At 34.5% G+C, this 16825-nt stretch overlaps 2 protein-coding genes across 10 annotated transcripts in view; one reads left to right on the top strand and one right to left on the bottom strand.

The window, feature by feature from the left end:
- The window catches only part of LOC132696963 (basement membrane-specific heparan sulfate proteoglycan core protein), a 571468-nt gene that overhangs the window by 193938 nt on the left and 360705 nt on the right, over window positions 1-16825 (bottom strand). The gene's annotated exons all lie outside the window — the stretch shown is intronic.
- LOC132697276 (uncharacterized) lies at window positions 13596-16387 on the top strand. The gene is made up of 2 exons (XM_060662633.1): window positions 13596-14003; window positions 16049-16387. Exons 1-2 carry the CDS (start codon window positions 13685-13687, stop codon window positions 16363-16365), a joined length of 636 nt encoding a protein of 211 aa, XP_060518616.1. The 5' UTR covers window positions 13596-13684; the 3' UTR covers window positions 16366-16387.

Below are 16825 nucleotides of genomic sequence, written 5' to 3'. Positions count from 1 at the left end.
AAAATAATTGAGCAATTAGTAAGTTTCAGAGGCCTCTGTCCATTTATGGTTCACATGCCAAGCAAACCTGCAAAATATGTGATTTCACTGCATTTTTTTCTATGGCAGTTTTGAAGTTTATCTGGGAAAGGATGAAGAAACTCCAGAAAAAAATAAGGATAGCAAGATTTTTTTCTACTCCCGTCTGTAAAACACCAAAATCACCATCAGACAGTGGAATATTTGCGAAAAGCCAAGCCAAGGAATTAAAAATTGTTCAAAACCGCTCCCTTATATTGCTTAATGCGCTACCAGAGCAACGACACTACATTCAATAGAATGTGAGTACGTTTGAGCAGTTTCTTTAGCTTTATATTTAGATTTACGTTTGGACTCTTTTTTTTTTTCTAAGAAATACAATTTTCCGAACTAATACAAATTTAAACTAACTTTGCGAGAGGAAAATGCGGTTAAAAATATTACTCGAATAAAGCGTTTAAATTAAAATAATAATTTAGTATTATACGACCAAAATTATAGTGAAAAAATTATGATAAATAAACTATTGTTCAAAAACAAACAAACCAACAAACCAAAAAAAGGCAAACTATATTTGGAAAATTGGAACTGCTACTACCAGAAAATGCATAATAGCAAGTGCTGGTATAATACAACCAAAAATATAGCGCATTTATTGCTTTCACGTTTTAAGAATTTTACAGTACCTCAACTGCAGACCTTCGCAGGACCGTAGTAAAATTCATCCCAACAAATGTTTATTCTGCAGTAAGCAGGTCTTGCCTGCGATGGCCGTAACAAAAAATTTGTCGAAACTTGAATAAGCATTGATGCTGCTGGGTATTGTCGAATAAGTAGATTCATTTTAAGATCAGGTGATATGTATCGTTCTGAAGAGTTTAATCTAAATTGCAATATCTTCTTTCTTTCTTTCTTGAGCTTTGACCCTGCGAGGGTGTTTTGACTGAATAGTTCAAAGGTTAAGGGTAAGCACCTGTCCTCTATTTATCTTACAGGTAATTTTTAAAACCATCATTTTTGCCTTGTGTGCCTGTCGATTAACAACATTCTTTTTATATTTTTGTGTCTTCTACATAGTTCTTCGATTTCTAAACAACAGCCTTTTTTAAGACTATATATTATATTCACGGTAGATAAAGGTACGTCATAAGAATATAGATAATCTTACAACTAAATATTTTTTGAAGGTTTCTGTTTGCTAACACTTTCGAAGAAGACATGGAAAACAACGCAGAATTTAAAGACGAAGTGGAGATGGTAGTGGAACCTAATGACAATTTAGAAGACGAACTACCTCAGCAAATAAAAAAACGGATCCATTTGTCTTTGAATGCTAAACAAATTGTTTTGAATATTTAAAATGTTATAAGAAATTCGGAAGGGGAAGTAGGAGCAGCAATAAAAACAAGTGACGTACAACGTAATGAATTGTTACTATGTACCAATTTTTTTATGTACATGTTTCAAGAATTGCTCTGCGAAAATGATTGAAAACATACTTATATCCCGCTTGCTAGTGTAGGTAGAAAAATTCCTAGGACGGTCCTGGAATGGTTACGGGTAAGGCTCTGCTCGGCAGGGTGTTCTATAAGGGGCTGCGGTTTTGGAGTAACAGTTGGCAAAGTGAATCGCGGAGTCGGTTGTAAAAACATAATTCTGGTCGAGGTATACCAGTACATCCAACGGCCTACCATAAGAAGTCATATTAAAATATTATACTATTGAATACAAATCTGAATTGAACACAAATGGTAATATGTTATAACGACGTAAAAATATACAACTCATTTAAAAATACAAAACTTTTATGTCATAATTCAAAAAATATGAACGTACTCCATTAGATGCTACGTAGGAAAATCTCTCTTCAGGGATGAAGTTGCAGTCTTCCGTATAGGATAGCTTGCGCTATCGATAACTACTATTGAATCGGAGGGAAGATATTTTACCATTTTACCATAACAGTTTGCACAAACGTCCGAATTCACGCCATCGTGATAATTTTCCGTTTGATACGATAGAATATACAATATGGACGATTTCCTTTTCCTGGAGGACCTTTCCTCCAACCACTGGTTTTATTTTTAATTTGCAATATTGTTACGTTATGGTTATGGTCTTTTTATTTTTTCGGTAGCTTAAGTAATAACAGAGATACGGGGAGTGCCGCAAATCGCGAAATTTTCGAAATCACCCTGCAGCTCAGAAACGCAACCGAATAAGAAAATTCTGTGGACTACATCTTTCGTTTCACAAAAAAAGTAGCACCATGAGACACAAATTGCGTGCATTTAGTGTTACTCATGATCGATATATCGCGCAATGACAAGGAATGTTGGACATACTACTCGTATATTTTCGCGCGCATAATGGAGCCAGTTACGGAGAACTTACCAGATTTTCATCGTTTTGCGAGCCGAAACCTCTTACCTGAAAAGAAAGAACAAAATTTATTAGCGAAAGGGACATACAAAATACCGGTTAATCTTTCCTTTACAGTTCGATAGGGCGTAGTCCATTTCAACACACAATCCTCGGACATGTGGTGAAACCATTTTTAATGACCCTTGTAATATTCACATTTCGGAAAAAAGTTACCAGAGCCAGGTAAAAAAATCAATCTTGAGCACTCTCTTAATAGGATTATTGCCTTGCCTAAATTTTATGAACAGCATTAAGGCCTATTCCAAACAGCTTTATGAAAACGTCCACAGAGATAATGTTTCAGACCTATCTATTAGTGTTTTATTTATTAGACGACAAAACTTAAACCACTTATGAGCTGTGTCTGTCAAAAATTGCGAAATTTTGTGAAAATGTAATAATATGTGCATGGAAAAACGTTAAAATTACAGGCTGCAGATTCCATCTTGGTAACATAAGAATTCAGAAGCCCTGAAATGGCAAGATTACTGTTTTGGATTTTTATTTTTAGAACCTTCGAAACTAGAACAATTTTTTTTTTGAGTTTTACGAACTAAAACCACATGAATGAAATATATTCGACAAAGTACACAAAATTTCCACCTCGCATTTGGGTAAATGCATCTGCCAACCTCAATAAAACTATTTCGAATCATTTAATCGCTTCAATGCAATGTAGCAAACACAACATCACTGTACAAATTGAAGTTTATATAAAATGTAATAGTATTAATACACCTCTTAGATTTAAGATTATAGTGACCAAGAAAAATCATGATTTTATTGCTAAGAAAATTAGAGAAGATATAAATTACGCATTATCAAAACTAGAATATGTTAAAATAGTATCATATTATTATTGCATAAACAATATACAGTGTGAGTTTTCCGTTTAATTCCAGATATTTTTCCTTCTTGCGTTTTATATATTTTGTACTTAAAGCCAATTTAAAATCCAAGAATATTATCATTAATTTTTCAAAGAAACTACACGTACAATTCAAATCAATGCAATGGAACTCCAAACATCTAGTTATAATAAAAGGTTTCCCTTTTTGTACTAAAAGCTGCTAATGGTGGTTGAAAGAGCAGATGCTACATCAAAGAGAAAAGAAATAACATTGCCATGTTTATAACGCACAATTTTTATTCAAAATATAATTATTTTGTGGGCAGAGGCGCAGTACAACATTCAAACGTGTCAAAGATTCTAACTAATATACGAGTATAATAATATTCGTTTTATTTAATGTGGCAAGTAAAGTCCATAAGATGTCCTCCTATATATATATATTGAAAAACACTGTTATTTTTTTATTACTAAAATATAAAAATTTTGATTTGTTTGGATTTAGTAGGAAATTATGCTCAAAATATTATGGTCGTCATCAATATGTACTGGAAACCAATAATACATCATCTGAATAAACTCGATCATCTGCATAAACTAAACGATAACTTAGAGATTTTAAAATTCCAGATGAGTAAATAGTAAAAAACAGAGTAACAGAATTAGACCCTGCAGCACTTCAGTCAAAATTTCAACACTTGAATAGATGTGTTTTAACTTTTTCCCTCAAATCAGGAGTTATTAAGTCCAACGCCAAGTCTGCATCAATTCTATATACAAAAGGTACTCTTGTATTCTTCGGAAAGGATTAATGGCGAAGACAATCGCGGGATTTTGGAGAACCAGGTTCCTGGATATTGAGAAGTGATGAAGAATTATGTGGTTGATGTACGACGGAGCCCCACCACACTTCAGTATGGTGGCGCGTGAATTTCTGGACGAAAATTACCCTAACCGTTGAATAGTAAGAGCAGAACCATAATCCTCTCTATTATTTTCTATTAGGTAGCTTGAAGTCGCTATTTTACGAAACTCCAGTCCAAAATGAACGAGATTCAAGAAATTGGATGTCAACTAGTTTTTCAAAAGCACGTAACAGAAATGACATGACGGTGGTCCACAAAAAAGTGCTGGTTGATTAAATTCAAGAGCACAGCGTATATGGCGCCCTCTAACATTAAGGAAAAGTTAATTCAAGTTCAGCCAATATACCAAGTACGTCGAATTTATAATAAAAAAAACAAATACTTTATTTCCTGCCCCTGCATCTCATCTTATATAAACTGTCTCAAAATTAGTCAAACATTCATCCTTTAAAATTTATATACGTAATTAACTATTAATTTCAACAACGGGCCTACACTATAGCTAATCACTAACCAAAACTACGCTGGCACTCCTTTTAATTGCATTTAAGATATCCCTCGTTGTAAAATTTTATTTTATTATTCCTCCTCCAAAATGGGTTGAAAAACTGACTCATTTCTTAAGGGTCAGAAAGTTCAGTGTTCGATATTCTTACTTTATCATGCCTTTTCTGTCAATTAGGCATTTCGCATTCCCGCAATAACAAGAACACAAATTTTAATTATTCAAAAAGACGATTCTAGCATTGATTATGCTACATTGTATTTGGTCAAATAATCGTGCCATATCAGCCATGAAAAACCCGATGTGCAGGGAATAGACTACTACACAGGATAGCGTAATACTTTTTACAAAACAACTGGATTCCTCCTGCAAGCAAGTTCGACTCAGCAAAAACCGACGCACGATGAATCCAGAACTTTTATAAAAACTAATATTACATTTATTGGTTTGTATTTCCCTTGATGTATTGATTAGGTAAATTTATTTCTATGCCGAAATGGGACATGAAAATGGAGGACCTGTTTCAACTTTGTCCCGATTTGTGATATTTTTATTCCATGATGTTCCGATTTGGGAATCGGCCGTTCGATATTAATTCGTTTCCCATGGGGAAGTGGAAAACCTTTTTTTTTGCAAATCATTAAACTTTAACCTCGATTGCGAACACGCTCCAACGCAAGAGGGTGGTGGTTGTTATTTATTAAAAATAATTTCCCCCGCGGTACGGGAGGGTAATTTCGAATAAATTGCGGCATATCCAACCAGCGCATACGCGATACGTAATTCGTAACTTTTCCACGACGCAGGGATTTGTAACTCGCGCCCATTATACGGGCACCTATAGCCGGTAGAAATCGATTGAGTCAACCCACAAAATCATTAACAATTATTTTAATGAAGGTAGGGGCCATTTTAATGCCGGAATAATTCCTAGGGATAGGGAGGTAAAAAATAGAGCGAAATCACGCATCGATGCGGTTCTGTTTTCGAAAAAACGCCTCGGACGCCGGCGGGAACAAAACATCGACGAGCGGAAAGCTGGAAAATTATGGCACGTGTGGTGCCGATAAGGTGGGCAATTCAAAGAATGAATCGCATCGGATAAACAACTACTCAAATGGCTGCGTCATCTAGATATTGTGTGTCGCATCTTGGTTTTACTTCTCCATTTATTTGTTGATTTATTTATTGACAAATCCATCCTCGGAGTGTCCTGTGCTCCCTGTATATAAGCGCATTTTTCAACCAGAAAGAGGGACTGATTTGTGTTACTTGAAAAATCAAGATTGAGCACAAATAAAAAAATGTAAATAGGCAATGGTCAACATTCATAAACACTTATAAACTTCTTTTTGATCAGAACTTCTCTCTTAAATTACTAAAAAATAAAGTAAAAAAGACTAAAACAAATACTGAACTTCAAAAAATTAAAGAAGATTTGATATCCTCTTAAGCCTAATGAACACACATAAAGACGAATACAAACATACAAAAAAAGAGTACAAATTACAATCTATTCAAATAAAATCTTATCAAGACCTAATTATAAAATATAACAATAAAACGTGGGCAATAAACAAATAAATTACAGGAAAAACCAAAAATAGCTAATAAATATCTAGCATTAATAATCCCAAATATTCTCGAATATGTAGAACAACATCCGTACATTGTAATATAATAACGAACAACCAGTCAATATACTTAAAACCCGTCACTCGTGAAGAAATTTGTGAAATTTAAAAATAATCACAGCAGTGGCATAGACGAAATATCAACGAGAATTATTAAAAAAATCTTTTAAAAGTGGAACTTTCCCGGATTAGTTAAAAATATCACTTATAAAAACAATTTTTAAAAAGGGTGACCCGCAAATCTTGGACAGTTATAGACCTACCAGTTTGTTGCTTGGCTTCTGTACACTCTTTGAACTGGCCATGTGTAAACGTGTAACTATTTTTTTTTATCAAATTGCAAGGTACCGCACAACAATCAACATGGTTTTTTGAAGGGAAGGTCAACTCAGACAGCAATTTTCCAATTTGCTAAAATATTGCAAGCAGCAGCTGAGATATTTTTAGACTGTCTAGACAGAGATCTACTTCCACGGAAACTGGAAAGTTACGAAATTAGGGACAATGCATGATGGAAAACATATCTTAACGGGCAAATGCAAGTAGTAGGGGTGTGGAATTGTACAGGATAGTATTTTGGAGCCACTCTTATTTGTTATTGTCATAAATAACCTATATCTTAGGTCCAAACAACCAGGGCAAACAATACTTTAACTATGTGATGGTAAGATTTTGATAACTGTCACCAAGAACATTGCAAAATTGTTAAATGATAGCAGTAATTTTTTCATACGACTAAAAAACTGGTTTAATCAAAATAAACTCATCCAAATTGGAAAATATTACCGAGTTTGAAATAGAGGAGCATATATTTGATATTTCAGATGATGCCAAGTTTTTGTTTGTTTATCTCACAAAAAAGAACAATTCGAGTTCTAAGTAAAATGTCGAAATTTGATCAGAGAAATAGGATCTTGACCTTGCACGCTTTATATACCTTCGAATGTTTAATGTTTTTATGTACAAATTTAAGCCTTTTTCAAGATCTAAGGACACCAATAGAGCAACAAAAGCTGACAATTTCAATTACCTCGCACATCGTCTTCAAATTACTGAAGCAGGAACAGAATATATGTGTGTCATATTTTACAATATGTTACCAGTGAATATGAAAGGGATTGATAGTCAGCGTTTGTTCAAGGTAGAAATTAAAAAACTATTAATTCAGTTAGAACCTTAATGACTATTTTAATATGTGATAGGTTATTTAAGTTTTCTGTGTGTCTATTATATGTCTGTATGGCAGTTTTGTTACCATATTTGACATCGTTTCACTTTGTTATATTATGTAACAAATTTGAAATAAATATTATTATTATTATTATTATTATTATTATTACTATTATTATTATTATTATTATTATTATTATTATTATTATTATTATTATCCTGAACTAGATATTTCCTAAGCTAATATACAGTATTAAAATCATTTTTCAAAATTTACGTGTCTTTCAAACAAAGTTAGCCTTAAGTAGAATACGAGAGCTTCTACTTATATTTCTGTCCTTGGCAACACCAAGTGTTTTTTTTGTTTTTTTTCCCATTGGAACATTTAATATTTTTTAGCATAAATGATCTCAAAACATTTTGATCTACAATCTTTTTTTTTACAGGTTCTTAAAAAAAATATTTTTTTCATAATTTTCGACGTAAATTATCAATAAAACAACACATCGATGAACTTAATTCTTCATATAGCGATGAAGTACCAACCCACAGAACGATGAAAAATTGGTATAACGAATTCAATCATGGTCGACGTTCGCTCCAGGATAAATTTCGTGAGTGTCGTTCTAAATTTGTTGTTATACCACAAAACATCGATGCTGTTTGTGAACTGATAGTGCAAGATCGTCATGTGACATATCGTGAGATTAAAGCATCCTTGAGCATCCTTGGGAAAAAAAATGTTGAAAAAATATCAACGCAGTCTATAACTATAGAGCATAAATAACATTATTAGGTTTATTATTATTAGTAAAAAAAAATTAAAAGGGATTTAAAACAAAATTTAAAATAGAGTATTCCACTAAAAAAAAAGTATATTCTACTCGTCACGCTTTTTTGAGCCATCCTCACAATTTTTACGACTTCTGTATTTAGTATATATTTTTACAACCAATGCGATAATGAACCGTATTCTATCGTTGACGCACCCTGTACTGAAAAGATAACTCAATAATATTGTTCACAATTTTATAAAGAAAAATAAGGACTGAGCAATATCTAGGTGTTTGAGATGATGCTTAACTTATAAAACTGTTATTTACATACGAATAGCAGTGTTTTTCCCCGTTATATCTATTTAAGAATAAGAATAAGGTCTCTAAACTGCTTTTTTGGTTATTATTATTATTATTATTATTATTTATATAAAATATATTAAATTTTAATGTTGCGTAATACAAAACCAAGATTTTTCAAGCCTTTCTTTTCAAAATTGCTTCAGATATTAACTGAAAATCCAGTATGATGCCTAAATCATAACTTTATTACGTTTTGAATTGTCTAATTTAAAGACAGTCTCAACAGGTCCTTTTTTCTATTTCAACCGGTACTAAATGTTTTCAAAAGTTTAAGACACATAGACTTAAAAGAATGAAGACAGAAATGATATATGATATGAATAAGTCATAATTTCTGTTGTTATTGTTAAATATTTGTGTTTTATTGCTACTCATACGTTGTAACTACTATTAACTTTTAAATGGAAATAAGTCAAAAATCTGTAATGTTAGACGGTGTTTCTATGAAAAATGAAAATTCGTTCAGATTTCTATCATATTTCCACCAGTACTCGACCAACAAAAAGATACGAATACAGTTAGCTATATAATATGGTGAAACTAGCGCCCTCTATTAACAATATTAAGTTTCAAAATCGTAATTGTCATGACAAAAACCTAAAATAAAAAAAAATCACGAATAAAATGAAAACATTAAACGAAAACAGGATGGTCAATCGCAATATTTGTCAAGTGTCCCTAGTTTAGAGATTGCGCATTATTTGTGAATTAAATTTTGGCATATGTTAGAAATTCTTACTTAAATGAGAAATTCTGACTTAAATCTCAGAAAATCTGACTTATGTCAGAAATTATGACTAATTTCAGAAATTCTGACTTAAATAAATTCTGACATGTTTCTCACAAAATTCTGACTTATGTCAGAAATTATGACTTGAAATTTGTACTTATTACTCAAAAATTTGACTAATTACAAGTTAGCGTTATTGACTTATGTCAGAAATTCTGACTTGAAATTTTTACTTATTACTCAAAAATTTGTCTAATTAAAACTTAACTTAAAACTTAGTGTAATGTAGAAAAGATAGTAAGCTAAAGGGATGGTAGGATGAAATTATTTCTAAAATTTCAAAGCATGGTGTTCTATTGGTTTTGAAATGTTAAGCCTAATTCGCTATGAAAGAGTCGCAAATCGCAAAGTGCTGAGGGAAATTCGTTACGATTTTGTATTAACGTTTTGCCATAGTGTTGCTAAGCGCAGATACGTGAAGATAGGGAGGGACCACGTTATTTATCGACGATGCTCTTGAGAGAGAATAATAACCTACGATTATTGTGCGTTAAGTAGGGTAGCTGCTATCATAGACATGTTAGGATGGCCGAATGTTTGTATTATTGTATGTTTACGTTGTAATATCGAGTTTTGATAGTCGGAAATTAATCAAGAGGAGAAAAAGTATTTTTTCATACCTAATTCTAAAAAAATTCAAAACATCTCTAGGGCGCATTTTTCCAAATAATTCTTAAATCTCTCTTTTGGGACGACCCTTTTTATAACAATTTTAACCAAATTAGGGTTAAACTAACCCCTTACTTCGGTCAAATTTGGGACAAGGAAGTGACTGATTGAGATATCTTTCTCTGAAAACACGATTGTATAAAAAACCTTTTTTTTTTACTTCAAAATCATTGGGAGTTTGACGACGTAATTTAGTGATTAATGCAAAATATTGAAATATAATTTCAAAAACAATGTTTTTTTGTATTTCTAAATATTGCGAGCAACACCACTGGCCGTCCCGATTTGCGAAACGCCGCCGCCGCGGCCATTCGCGAGTCCCTTAATTACTTTCAATTAGTTTTATGAACGGCAGCAAATTGTCCGCAATTAAATCCGCCGTCGAAGCCTTTTCCCTGATTAAAAACTCTAAATCTTTCGCGGCTCTCCCGGTCCCTCCTTCCCGTATGACGTCATCCCCACGGCACCGACCTCACCGGGTATTTATGTATAAATAAATATGCATACATACGCTGGCGCTGAGCATTCGAGAAATTTCCAAATTGGAGCTTTTGAAGCCGCGCACCGCCGCGTGAATTGTTATACCTCATTTTTTTTTTGTTTAATCCGGAAAAATAATTGCTCGGTGTTTGAGCTTCGCGCGCCGGTAATTTATTTAATTGTGTCCCTGTTTTTCACGAAGGAGGGGGGCCGGTATACGCCAACCACTAATTCACGTCTATTGGTACGGCTGCAAGTAACATAGTATCTAGGGTTGTAGAATTGACCGGTCAAAACATTTAGAGCTTAATTAGGGTAAAGTTGATGTTGGTTTCTTGTAATACTTGAAACAATCTGTTGACGGGGACAGTATCATATGCTTTGTGAAGGTCAATAAACATAAGGTGTGTTTCCTGATTGGTTGCAGTCTTGCAGTCAGCTCGAAATCCGGACTGTTCCTCTTCTTCCTGTTCTCGATATTCGTGCTGTATTAGATCTCGAAGTTATCATGGCCAATGATATAGTAGAAGATCTAGAGTACATGACGAGAAAATTGCAACAAGAAAATAAGCAATGGGGTTTGGAGATCAACACGCAGAAAACCAAATACCTACCGATTGGCGCAGAATTGTCTACTGTCCAACTAGAAAATGAGGAGATAAAGCCTTGCAGTGAATATACTTACCTGGGAGTGATATTTGATGCAACTGGCAAAGATGACGGGTATATCAAAAAAAGAATAACTCAAACTAGACGAACAGTTGGCTGTGGAAAAGAAACGGAAAATCAATATATATGAGACACTGGTAAAAAGCAGTCTACTATACGGCGCAGAAACGTGAAGGATAACGGAGGCCAATCGAAGAAGACTTGAGGCGGTAGAAATGGACGCCTTTAGAACACTGAGAATTTCTACAAGCGACAGGATCCGCAATGAATAAATTAAACAACGAATAGGAATAGATGACTCGGGCGCGTTCAAACGATGGATGATAGCAGACTTCCGAAGAAAGTAATGGAATGGATACCCCAGAACCGTAGAAAGTGTGGTAGGCCCAAAAAGACATGGAAAGAGGGGATAATCAAAGCGATGAGTGGAAGTGTTGTTGTTTTAAATTGTAATGTAATGATGACTGTCTATTAGTTTAAACTAATCTTTTATCGCTGTGTTTTAAATAATAACGAAAATTTTAATGTTGACACGAACATGCCGGCCACTTGCTTTTGGATTGATAATTTAGAGTTTAAATTAACTGCACATTCTGTAAGTTTCAATAGGTTATTAATTTTAACACTAAAAAAGTTTTGTGGTTTGCTTGCTTAATTTGGGTAATTTTATGTGTCAAAATGTAGTAGAATGTCTTTCCATATACTTTAGTCTTCCTGATGAAACCTACAATCTTGGACGAAAGCTTGAAGCATAAGAATAAGGGCTAGTTGTGAAAAAAGCACCTAAGATATTTTATTGCTTAACTCTAACCTAAAAAAAGGGGTATCTCAGTGTATAATATATACCAGGATTGTATATATATACAATGAAATTTGTATTTATTTATTTATATTGTGAGAATTAAATTAATTCGGGTATTCCTTGAACATCAGAAACGCATAATAATTTATTTTAAATATTATTGTTAAATAATCATGGATACCACTCTACAATTGCAAGGTTTTATTTAAAACATTTTGATGGAATTTGAATAGTCGATTAAGAAGTGATGAGTCAACAAAAAAAAAGGTTTAAAAACCTGTTTTGATTTTTATCGATTTTTCAAATCATTAAGATACTAAGAAAATAACACGTAACACATTGAAAAATTTGAAAATTAGGCAGGACTGTTTTATGGCTAAACCTCTTATTGAAATTAGGTAACGCACAGCTTAAATTGGGATCAACTACAAAGTTTTTTGTCGCAAACTGCTGACACGATTTGGATAAATATTTTTTCAGTTGTAGCTTAGATCTTACGAAATGACGTTAGGAAAAAACTTTTTATTTAAATTGAAGTTTTAGACACGATGGAGTGTTTATTTTATATTTCGTTTATTTCCGGCAACACTATTACATGACAGTCTGTATAGGCCTACCTTTTCTAAGTATCTTGTTCATGTCTTCATTTCCCTTATTAAATGAAATATGAAATTTAATGGAAAAACGAATATGCTTGCTAGCTTACAAGAGGAGTTTATAATGCCAGAGCTGCAAGTATAGTACAAAATAATTTAAATGATTCGGACTGGGCTGGACTTCCTTCCACTCCTCAGACAACATATAAGCAGGTACAAAGTAGAAAGCAAAACAGTTTTAGTTACCCTCTAAAAAAAGCAACATCAGCAAGTTCAGTTAATCAACAACCGATGCAGGAGAAATCCAGAATATTTGTAATCTCAACTGATGACGGTCAATAAATCAGAAACGCGTCTAGCACTACTACACCGACAGTTGAATTCATGATACCCTTTTTGCTGCTATTATTGTCAACCCTTTATGAGTGACAGATACATAGAATAATACAATATGGCTTAGTTAGAACACATTTTGTCAACATGGCTCCTTTCGAAGGTGATCTTACCACCCTTTGATACGACCCCTACTAAATCTTGATTGGTTAGGACTGAACAGAGAAGAAGTGACTACTTTGTGCTGCCTAAAGCATTAACCATTACAGCTCACTTTCCAATCTGGGCCATATAGGATGATAAGTCTACCCATAATAGTTTATGGTAGGTATATGGTTTTTCCTTTTGCTTCTTCCCTTCATATCAATAACATCCGATCCGTTCAACCCTACTTGAGATGATTGCTAGGAATATTTCTAGCTTTTTGGAAATATGTGGCTTGAAATTGTATTGGGTGGAATGGTTTCTCCTACTTCTTAATTGTGTTTCTTTATGTTCGCGAAGAAGGATGGCATGTCTCAGACCCTCATCAAGAAGGCATCTTTTGAGGGGCGAATCACTCACCGTGAAGCTGGCCAAACAGCCACACATAGTAAAAAAACCCTACTTCCAAGTTGTCAAAGTCAAACCATCCGGAAAGAAATGTCAAAGACTTACGGAGGACAAAAATTACCGCGAATATCACACGCCATTTCCATTCAATATTAACACGGTCGGGAAAAAAATATAGTCCGTCGAAATGATCCCGCCTCCTCCGCCGCCCCCGGTCAAAGAGTGCAGGACGAGAACCAGCTTCCTGTACACGGTCCTATCGGCACTCGATCAATTACAAACGCAACACGGAAGGAGTATTAAACTCGACGCTTTAATCAAATATATGGAGAGGCACTACAAGCTCGACGGTGACGTGAAAAGTCAGGTGCAAAGCGCTTTGTTTAACGCCGAACTGACAAATTTCATCGTCAGGAGGAACGATCGTTATTCTACAGTATCTCCTGCCGCCAATATACATCTGATCGGAGCCGATTGTCGCAAAAGAGAAATGAAAAGAATACAAGGTGTGTAAGCATGTTCCACTGCACAGGAATTGTGTATACCGCGGAGTTCCCGGTAAATCAAGATAAAATTTTTCCACTTATGGTGTCCAAACACTCTTAATATCTAAAGAGCAGGAATTACTGCTCCTTCTCTCTATTTCTATACGGTTTCACATATGGAAGACTATCGCTTTGTTATCCTGGTAAAGCCTCTCCTCATAAGGATGTCTTGCATTGTTTCCACCTCTTCAGCGGTCTTCTTCTGGCTCTTCTTCTGACTGGTATATTATTCTTTGTCATCGTTCATTCTGTTAACGTGCTTATTCCAGAATTTCCTTCTTATTCCAACACATTGTATCCCATCTTGAACTGCAGTTCTCACTTTTTCGTATAGTGATTTTCCTTACAAGATTCTTAGTGTTTTTATTTCCATTGTGTGGTCGTGGATCTGTGTAATCTTGTCTCCCCAGGTTAATATAGATATTGGTTCCTCCATATAATGTTGTAGGCATTCAGAAATATATTTGTGCTTGCAAATCCCGTTTCAAATTTCCATAGCTCGTTAAATTTAAACCCAGATCGTATCCAATTTCTAAATTGCATCTTATCGAGTATGTTCATGTTGTCATGCATTTGTTTTGTTGATTGATAAGGGAAAGAAAATAGCTGTTGTAGATTCTGTTGTAGTACACTATATGAAAATGGGTTTTCCCATCCTATTTTGTTATCCATTTATTCATTGAAAATGATGGAATGACGGAATCTCATTGTCTAATTCATCTATTTAAGTTTACTTCTTTAGTCAGTATCTGTGCTAACGTTAGATATTAATTGCATTAAATATAAAATAAAATTCATATTTTTGTCTTCTTAAGATAAATATTGAATCAATAGAGAAGTGGTTTTTCAGAAGTTAATTTTATTAGGTCTTTTTTAAATATCGCAGGTTAATTATGTTATCCCTTGCAGATGTTTTTAACTACTGTCCACTTCATGGTATGTCAAAGCAGCTAGGCATAGTCAGCTAATCCGCATTTCTCAATTTCTTAGCCTATTACGTTTTTTAGATAATTATTGATCCTCACCACTTCTGTCTTGTCGACATAAGAGTCACCGTACCTGTAAGATCCGAAGATTTGGTCTTCGTCAGTCAGGTGGCTCGGTAGAAAACTGTTTGGTGTTGATGTTATATTGTTTAACTATCGTTTGTCTCCTTTCGGTGTGGCTTTTGAAGTTGGAGATGTTGAGAGTAGGTTGGTTAACCTTCACTTCTACTAACTAGGTCTGATTTCCATGACTCTCCGGAACTCTGTCTACAAACTTAGCTGAATTTTCATTAATCGGAAATCGGAAGGATAAAGCTCGTTCACTAGGGTGTAAGTTTCTAGAATACTGATCTCTGAATGCGGTTATCACCTTTGTGGAATAAAACATAAAGGGAGGGAGCCGAGCAATATTTTCTTTCTCCATAATACACTTTATGATGTGGAGTGGTATGAAGGTTGGGCTTCATTTTGGAGATTCTCATGCCCAAATCTTCAAACTATTCCACACTTAAATATTGGCATCTTTTGGAGAGACCGACGCTTTCCGGTATAAGAATGAGGTTATCGCATTAGTGGACATCCGGGAAGGGAAGCTGGCTACTTGCTGATGTGGTAGAGAAAATTTTGGTCCTCATTGTTGCTACAGTCCTATAGTTGCTGTATAGCTTGGCTTTTGTCCGGGCGGTTGTCACGACTACGTTTTCAAACTATTCTATGTGAACATTTGCAATTATTAGAGGGAGCGAGCATCCTATCGTCTTTGCTGAACAATTGACTTTTTTATGGAAGCATTCATGCAGAATTTCAGCCGGCGCATTATGGACTTTTTGATTAGAAATTTCCCCTCTAGAAGAGTAGGGTCCTCTTTCAACTTATTCTTGATTATTTCAAAAGCTTCCTTTACTTGTACGCACATGCATACACTTTTTCACGTCCTTTTAACAGTTCACTTGAAGAGAAATACTGGACCAGTTTAAACGTCGTGAAAATGAAATAATAAATACAATTAATCAATCAAAGGTCTGTTTAACGTCACGCGTAAAAGGAAAAGGAGTCCAAGCCCTCCGGATCAGGGGCCTTCCAGTGGTGGCGCGATTGACACGTCGTGTTTCTGCATACCGAAAAGCGCCAATACTCCGAAAGCTCAAAGAAAGAAAAGGTCGCCGAAAGCAAAATCCAAAAGTCGAACAATGCCGAATAGGTCCGTACAGTTTAAGGAAGAACGGAGGAACGCTGACAGTTCCGTTGAGGATGCCCAGAAAAAGCTGCCCGACATCTGCCCTTGTCCGACGAACGATGAACGATCAGACGATTCTTCATCTTCAGATAGCAATTGAATTTTGGTTGTTAAATATAATTTTGCCGCGTTGGATGTTTTGAAACTTTTCTGCCTTGGTCCATCGCAACTAAGTATTACAATATATAAACCACTAGGGTGCTTTAGCACTTAGCTTTCCAATTAGCTACTAAACAGCTGTCACCGAGGGTGGAGTGGATTTATGTTGTATAATGTGAAGGATTTACGGTGGAATTCCAGTGGAATTACAAAAAACTAAAGCATCATAATGCATTTTGTGTTGCGATATATTTTTACTATCAGTGTGGTTTCGAATGAATATTTTTCAAAGAAAGGTAGCAATTGATTTATTCAAAAAAGTATTTTCGAATTTTTTATACAGTGTGAACTAAATTTGGTCTTTCTGGCCGGTGTAGCGTAAAAAGATTCTTTTTTTTATTATCACAGATCAAGCGTGCAAAAAGTGTTCAGACATTTGTCGGATTTTAGTCCAGTGTTTA

This window comes from Cylas formicarius, unplaced genomic scaffold (genome assembly GCF_029955315.1).
Source record: "Cylas formicarius isolate icCylForm1 unplaced genomic scaffold, icCylForm1.1 PGA_scaffold_1__22_contigs__length_36826433, whole genome shotgun sequence".
NCBI classification, from domain to species: domain Eukaryota; kingdom Metazoa; phylum Arthropoda; class Insecta; order Coleoptera; family Brentidae; genus Cylas; species Cylas formicarius.
The sequence above is the reverse complement of the archived record's forward strand: the minus strand, read 5'-3'. Positions and strand labels throughout refer to the sequence as shown.

Bases quoted from the DNA above. Each gene is read 5' to 3' on its own strand.
- LOC132697276 (XM_060662633.1), top strand. From the start codon at position 13,685: ATGATCCCGCCTCCTCCGCCGCCCCCGGTCAAAGAGTGCAGGACGAGA. The intron at 14,004-16,048 runs GTGTGTAAGCAT...AATCAATCAAAG, and splicing joins AGAAATGAAAAGAATACAAG to GTCTGTTTAACGTCACGCGT.